This window comes from Pieris brassicae, chromosome 8 (assembly GCF_905147105.1).
Source record: "Pieris brassicae chromosome 8, ilPieBrab1.1, whole genome shotgun sequence".
Taxonomy (NCBI): domain Eukaryota; kingdom Metazoa; phylum Arthropoda; class Insecta; order Lepidoptera; family Pieridae; genus Pieris; species Pieris brassicae.
This window is the reverse complement of record NC_059672.1, coordinates 556,641-564,398: the sequence shown is the minus strand read 5'-3', so window position 1 is coordinate 564,398 and position 7,758 is coordinate 556,641. Positions and strand designations below refer to the sequence as shown.

Genomic DNA, 7,758 nt, shown 5'->3' with positions numbered 1-7,758 from the left:
AATTTTGTTTAGTGTAATTATATGTTTGCCGATTATTGCGTAATAAATACGTCTATCGCAACGTGTGTCGTTATAAATAACCTTGGACTGTCAAAGACAAAATGTGTGACTTGGCTTTTAAAATAATATAGTATACAAATAAAACTAATTATTAAACCGTTAGTCAAATTTCTACATTTTAAAATATAAGACAGAAGATGTAATTCAGAATACCTACGAATAAGCATTTACGGAATACAAAGGCATCCTCAAATTTATCCGGTCATGAATTATTGATAAGATAACTTAAAATTGGATGTTTCATTCCGAAAGTGAAATAAAATGACCGAGAAGGCAGTTTTTTCTCCATTTATCAAACAAGTGAGTGTGTTAATAAATGTTTATTAAAAACGTGTTGTGAAACTAGAAGTTAGATCGTAATTTTTGCAGTGTTACGTGTGTGCGACTGTTTGTATGAATGTGCTAAGTAATGGTTGCGCTTACGGCTTCCCTGCGGTGCTGCTGCCGCAACTCAAGCTTCCGGACTCTCCCATTCCACTCACCAAGGCCCAGGAGTCATGGATAGGTAGGTTAAATACACCAGGCCAAGTATTTTAATTTTGTAGTTGTACTAGTAAGCAAAACCAATAACACTAAAAGTGTTAGATAATTTTTTTCATTTAAAACTTATGACTATATATACAAAAATACGCCTATAATTCCTATGAATACCTAGGTAACACTGAAACTATTTAGAAAATGAAAAACGGCTTAATGTATAAAGTTGCCAATACTTTTATTGTTTTTCGAAGTAATCTCCGTTCCTCTACACATCGTCGCAGTATTTAAAAAGCAGTGGGCCCATTCTTCCATGACATTTTCGTACGCTTCATCGCATCTTCAGGGCTCGCAAAGCGAATACCTCGAATTTTATCTTAAGTCTTGGGAATAAATGAAACTCGCAGGGTCAGGACTGTATGGCGGATGACTCATTATCTCGGCACCTGCCATAGTACAATATTCAACAAACACCCACTGAGCTGATTGTCTTTTAGTTGCGGGTTCGTAGCTATATATCCAGCTTTCATCACTGTGACGATGTCAAATACAGCATTTGAGTCACCGCCGTTAAACTTATCTAACATTTGGTGATACCAGTCCTCATACCAATACTTAGGCTTGCACGTACCTGCTGATAGGTCACTCTCGTATCTTCCTCTATCATGCGTCGCACAGCACTAATGTTATCTTCAGTAGTCGCTGTTAAAGGACGTCCCTCACGCGGATCATCATTGAGATTGCTACGTCCACGCTTAAGCTCGTTAAACCAATTGTAAATAGTGGCACGAGATGGGGCTACATTAAGAAATGCTACTCGCAGACTATCATAGCTTCGTTGTTGGGTAAGCCCACAACATATAAAGTGGGAACATGGGAGTCATAATAAATAATTGACCGAAAATTTATCGCGTTAGGTTAACGTTTACGTGTAACAAGATAGTTTTAGATTTGCCGCCAATTCACAAAAACAAATGACAAATGAATGCAATATACTACATTAGGTTACCAAAGAGTTCTTAAATTGAAATTCAAAAGTTTTCATTAGCAATGTTTCTAACTGGCCAGTTCTAAATATTTTCAGTGTCAAAATCTAAAATTAGATCTTCCATATGAAACCATTGTAAATAGTAAAATATGAATGCATTGTAAAGCCTATTTATTAGAAGGATATATGTGAAACTATGTATATTGCTTTTTTAATATATTTCAGCGGCAGTTCTTACAATAGCAATGATGGTTGGAAACTTCACTATGCCCATATTATTGGGCAAATTAGGACGTAAAAACTCCCACTTTTTTGTCCTTATACCCATAACTGTGGGCTGGCTCTTAATCATCTTCGCGACAAATGTAGAAGTACGTAGGTATTAAAATGTGCGCGAAATTTTATAAAAAAGATTATATTTTTATATAATTATCTATTTCCAGATGCTTTTAGCGGCAAGAATCATGCATGGCCTCTCATTTGGTCAAGTTGTTCCTATTCGAGCCGTTATGATTGGAGAATACACCAGTCCAAATAATCGAGGAGCTTTCCTCAGCATGAACGCAGTCGCACAGATATCAGGGATATTCGTTGTCCATCTCTTGGGCTATTTGGTCAGCTGGAAGACGACTGCGACCATTTGCATTACTTTTTCAGTTATAAGCTTTGTCATGACATTTATTATTCCCGAATCGCCAAGTTGGCTCGCAAGTAAGGGCCGATACGAGGAGAGTAAAAAGCATTTTGAATGGCTAAGAGGATTAAAGGAAAACGATGAACTTATGGAGTTAATTCAAGCTAGAATAGATTACAGGGAGAATGAGAACAGGTCGAGTTTTAAAGAGATTATTTATAAAGTGGAGTTTTATAAGCCTATAACTATAACGTTGCATATTTCCTTATTGGGATATATGTCGGGAGGCATGATTATAGCCGTGTATGGGCCTACAATCATATCGGAGGTCATGGGTACCGAGGTCGATCCTCAATTCTGGCTCGTTTCTATAGATATATTAAGGATACTAACCAGTTTCTCTGCGGTATACTTTATGAAGAAGTTTAATCGGCGAACAGTCACCTTTACCTCTGTTGGGTTATGTTTGGCAACGCATGTTGCCGTAGTGGTTTATATATGGCTGGTAAAGTTTGGTGTGATGTATCATGTGTACTGGATACCGGCAGTACTGCTTCACCTGCAAAGTTTCTCTGTATCGGCAGGTATAGTACCGATAATTACCGTCATAGCGGGAGAAGTGTTCCCTCTGGCATATCGAAGTTTAGGTATCAGTTTCAGTACAGCCATCGCAACTGCGTTTCACTTTGTCATATTAAAGACTTTCCCGTACCTGGTAACTATGGTTGGCATTGAAGGCGTGTACGGAATAAATGCCGTTGTAATTTGCTATTGCATGATTGTCTGTTGGTTCATGATGCCGGAGACAAAGGGCCGCACATTGCAGCAAATCGAGGATAGGTTTAAAGGTATTGAGAAAACTGTTGAAGCCGAGCCTTTAAACGAACTTGCTAAATAATGTTAAGTACTTATTTATAAACGTAGGTAGAAATAACGTTTATTAAAAATCATTACCTATTGCTATAAATGTATTTTTATTTTATTGCGTAAAAGTTACCGCCTCTTTTGAAATAATTCCATATGAATTACATATTTACATTAACTATATAATGCAGGACAAAAATATTACTTATTATAAGAAACTTTGAAACACTATACTTTAAGGACTTAATAGGAATGCAAAAAGTACGTGTTTGACTTGTCTTATTCCAAGATATAAATTACATAAGACGCTAACAAATTGAAATTGATTAATCTAAATAGTCCGTAAAAATATGTATTAAGTTTTTGCATAGATGTAGTCAATAAAGAATATACCAAAGGTATGAAAATAATAATAAAAGTCAGTGCTAAATTCAGAATATCTTAAGTAATTTTGCAGATAATTTCTAATTAAAAGACAGGTTAAAATATTTTTCCGTAACATAACGGTGACCTTATTTGATAGGAATATCATCAGGAAATATAAACCTGTCTTTATAAGAGCATAGGTGGGGTTGGAGATGTCGAAAATTGGCACTCGTCTCGCATAACGATCTAAGTGACGTTTGACGAATTTCGCGCGAACAGTAGTAGTAAAGAAAACTTGTAAAGTTTTATTTATTTTTAGTGATATAGTCATAAAGATAAATTTTATTGCCTGTTTAATAAATCCAGTGTTCAGTTTGTGATGTTAGAATGACGGACGTTGACAAAAGCCTTATCTCACCGTTTATAAAACAAGTAAGTATTATTAAGAAAAACACTTTTTGAACGGATTAATGCTATGTATTGCTAAAAACTTATAATTATTTACATAATTCTATAAATAATAATACATAGCTTTAATCCGTTCAAAAAGTGTTTTTCTTAATGTGAAAAAGCTATTTTAACAAAAGACACTATTAAGTATTATGGTAGACGTTTAAAAATACGCATTGCTTTTCCAAATTCATGGCAACGTTAAAATATTTAACACGTTGACATATTTCGTTTCGTATTTTTTTTTACACTATGCATTCGATATAAATCTTGATCCTCAAATAAGTAGGTTACAAGTCAAGTCATGTTGCGTTATAAGTCTTTACATGCGTATAACGACATCTATGTAATTCAATAAGGCTCGATGAAAGTGAAATTAATTAGGAAACTGAAACTCGATCATAACTGGAGTATAAGCGACAAGCGTCTGGTCCGTCAAGTCTGTTTCAAAGATAATGTTTTTTATTAATATAAATCAATGCCCTACCCTGCAGAGACCAGCCTGGCGCTTCCTATCCTGACATACACCTCCCGATTTCTCACTTTTCCAGCACTCTATATGCATTATATAGCATTAAATGCTCGTCAAGTATAGGAAGTGTTTCACGTTGCTCTGTAAAATTTACGTCCTACCTAATGAACAATCGTATATAGACAGTTCCTTCATAACTTATAACATTTACATTTTAGAAATACAAACTCGATTACATATTACAGTGTTACGTGTGCGCGACTGTTTGTATGAATGTTCTAAGTAATGGTTGCGCTTACGGCTTCCCTGCGGTGCTGCTGCCGCAACTCAAGCTTCCAGACTCTCCCATTCCACTCACCAAGGCCCAGGAGTCATGGATAGGTAAAACAACAGTATTTTTAAAATTACTTTTGTTATTGGTCGTAAAAATATATCAGTACTCCTAACTACATAAGATGAAGATTGGATTCTGGCATACTCTGATTTTTACCCTATCTTTGACAGTTCGAATGTAATTGCAATATTTTTTTCGATACTGTACCTACCGTAGAGATTTTCTGATACGTAATTTAGAAGCAGCTATTACCTTACTATTTTAAGATAAGGAGAAACTAAGTTTTGTATGTCGAAATGTGTATTTCACTGATAATTTTTAAATCTGTACAAGCCCCCGAACCTAGGTCCCGAAATTGATTCTAGCCACCACTTATCCACAGCCGTTGCTATTGATTAAGTAACAGGTTAACATAGCGAAATAAAAAAACCTTAAAACATAGTTTGAAGCTATAAAACACTCAAAAGATAAAATCAAATCAGGAAAATCAAAAATTATCACTACGGCTGTTTAAAATACTACAGATAAGACCGAACTATGAGAGATAAGATGTTCAATATCTTACGCACAATTGTTTGCTATGTTGTTCTGCGATATCATAGAATAGCTCAATACACACAAAGATTTGAAATTATTTTAGGCTTTTAATTGTTCTATATGCCAAAAGATAGAGGAATATCTCTATTGAGATTAAAGACAAGTGAACTACAATATGTTCTTCGGCTTAATTAATAATTTGAACGAAAGAGAAATTATTTGAAATATTAAAGTGAACTTTCATTTAATCGCTGTCTGGGCCAACTAACGGTCTCGACTCACGCATTACTTTCCATCGCTAAAGGTTAACTTTATAGTTTTGAAAAAAAAATGTAAAATATATTAAGAAAGCAATGACTAAAGCTCGCAAGTGCGTTGCCGGCATAAAACTGAACTAAAGTAGACTAAATATGTATGTATTTTGCACTTCTTGCTTACCTTATGTATTTTTTTGTAATTGCCTGGAAAAGATCGCTCGAATGCGATAAGGCCACTAGTTGCCTTCGTTTTCATTAAATTATGTCAATAATATTTCTGTATGCAACGAAGTGTTAATAAATAAAGCTTAAACTTGTGAATTTTGCCCTATTTTTCTTCCAATAAACTAAACGAAAGTAGTTAAGACACCCATAATGAAACATATATAGCTCGCAGTACTATAGCGCTGTTATTTTCTATGTGGGTAAGGTCTAATCCTCAATTTGAAAGTATATTTGCAGTTAACCTCAATAACCTATAGCCACAAAGTGATCCAATTCCTGCATTCATTCAAACCGTTGATAGCTCCTACTAATCCCGATATTTTTGATTGGTTTATCATTAAGAATTACCGATTGCAGCGTCAGTGGTAACAATAGCGATGTTGGTGGGCAATTTCAGCATGCCGGCTGTAATGGACCGATTGGGACGTAAAAAAGCACACTTTATAGTCATGATACCCACGGCCATTGGGTGGCTACTCATCGTATTTGCTACCAGTGTTGAGGTAAGTCGCATAACACAATTAAGCTCATAACTGCACTACAGTTCAAACAACTTATGAAAAGAGCGTGCCGATTCACAAAGGTCCGTCAACACACTCGCGAGCCATCTGGCCGTGGCAAAAATATAGCAGAATTTCCATTTCAGTTTCTAATAATTTAAAAACATGGGATTTATGTCCTGAATTTCAATCTAAGTCAACATATAGACATAAATCTTGTGACAAAACAGTGAAAATTTCCGACACTAGTGTAACAACTTACCAATTTCCAGTTTAAGAAGCCATATACTCAATCCAATATGTTAATCAGCCATTGCTTATTGGAAATAAATCATATACAAAAACCTCCAAGCAGTCGCACTACATTAAAACCCTTGAGCTATTGAATAACTCCTCTTGCTCTCTTTTCAGAGTTTAATTCTAGCCCGTATCATGCACGGTCTGTCTCTCGGCCAAGTTGCTTTAATTCGCGCCGTTATCATCGGAGAATACACAAGCCCCAGAAACCGAGGAGCCTTCCTCACATTGATATCCGTCGCCCAATCGTCCGGAGTGTTCTTCGTCCACCTGCTGGGCTCCCTGGTCAGCTGGCAGATCACTGCCGGCATCTGCGTCCTCTTCACGATACTCAGCTTTGTGATGACCTTCACCCTCCCAGAATCGCCCAGCTGGCTCGCAAACAACGGGAGATACGCCGAATGCAAGAAGCATTTCCGGTGGCTCAGAGGCGATGGCGAAAACGAGGAGCTAAACGAATTAATCCAAGCCAGAATAAAGCACAACACCGAAACAGCCGTTAATATCGTCCAGCTCATTCGAAGTATGGAGTTTTACAAGCCAATCATTATCAGTCTTCACGTGTCGTTGATAACATACTTCAGTGGAACCATGACCATCGCGGTGTATGGAACGACCATCATCTCAAACATCATGGGATCGGATGTCGACGCTCACTTCTGGCTGGTGTGTTTGGACGTGACCCGAATCGTGACCAGTTTCCTCGCCGTGTACCTCATCAGAACATTGAAAAGACGGACCGTGTTATTCAATTCCGTCGGCTCGTGTCTCTTGATACACGTTTTGATCATCTCCTACGTGTGTGTGAGAAATTACGTATCCTTCGACTACGTGGCGATTCCGGCCTTGTTATTGGTTTTGCAATGCGTGGCTATGTCATCGGGGATACTGCCGATGAACAACGTTATAGTTGGCGAAATATTTCCTTTAGCGCATCGCAGCGTAGGAATAAGCTTCACCACGGCAATCGCGACCGGCTTCCATTTTGCCGTTCTGAAGACATTCCCATACCTCCTGTCGGGGGTGGGGATCGAGGGCGTGTACGGGATCTACGCGAGTGTCATTTGTTACGGGTTCTCTGTGATTTGGTTCGCGATGCCGGAGACCAAGGGACAGACTTTACAGCAAATCGAGGATCGGTTCAAGGGAATTCAAAGATTCGTCGCCGAGATGGAGAGTTTGAACAACAACGAAAAGTGCTAATACTCGATAGTATAGGTTTAACCGGCGACAAAATAGAACAGAAACAGAAAGGAATATAACGTTTGCGTCAGTCGAAAGTTAGATTTCAAATTGA

The 7,758-nt window shown here is 37.3% G+C and overlaps 2 protein-coding genes across 2 annotated transcripts; both read left to right on the top strand.

Moving 5' to 3' along the window:
* The first annotated feature begins 68 nt into the window (after positions 1–68).
* LOC123713141 (facilitated trehalose transporter Tret1-like) lies at positions 69–3,113 on the top strand. Its single transcript, XM_045666671.1, has 3 exons — positions 69–565; positions 1,751–1,896; positions 1,969–3,113. Exons 1-3 carry the CDS (start codon positions 454–456, stop codon positions 3,055–3,057), a joined length of 1,347 nt encoding a protein of 448 aa, XP_045522627.1. The 5' UTR covers positions 69–453; the 3' UTR covers positions 3,058–3,113.
* A 200-nt stretch (positions 3,114–3,313) lies between these two features.
* On the top strand, positions 3,314–7,710 carry LOC123713140 (facilitated trehalose transporter Tret1-like). Its single transcript, XM_045666670.1, has 4 exons — positions 3,314–3,821; positions 4,557–4,692; positions 6,022–6,167; positions 6,576–7,710. Exons 1-4 carry the CDS (start codon positions 3,777–3,779, stop codon positions 7,662–7,664), a joined length of 1,416 nt encoding a protein of 471 aa, XP_045522626.1. The 5' UTR covers positions 3,314–3,776; the 3' UTR covers positions 7,665–7,710.
* Positions 7,711–7,758: the final 48 nt, after the last annotated feature.

Excerpts from the sequence above, each read along its gene's own strand:
- LOC123713141 (XM_045666671.1), top strand. The coding sequence starts at position 454 with ATGAATGTGCTAAGTAATGGTTGCGCTTACGGCTTCCCTGCGGTGCTG. Across the intron at positions 566-1,750 it reads GGCCCAGGAGTCATGGATAG|CGGCAGTTCTTACAATAGCA; the intron begins GTAGGTTAAATA and ends AATATATTTCAG. Across the intron at positions 1,897-1,968 it reads TCTTCGCGACAAATGTAGAA|ATGCTTTTAGCGGCAAGAAT; the intron begins GTACGTAGGTAT and ends ATCTATTTCCAG.
- LOC123713140 (XM_045666670.1), top strand. The coding sequence starts at position 3,777 with ATGACGGACGTTGACAAAAGCCTTATCTCACCGTTTATAAAACAA. Across the intron at positions 3,822-4,556 it reads TCTCACCGTTTATAAAACAA|TGTTACGTGTGCGCGACTGT; the intron begins GTAAGTATTATT and ends TACATATTACAG. Across the intron at positions 6,168-6,575 it reads TATTTGCTACCAGTGTTGAG|AGTTTAATTCTAGCCCGTAT; the intron begins GTAAGTCGCATA and ends CTCTCTTTTCAG.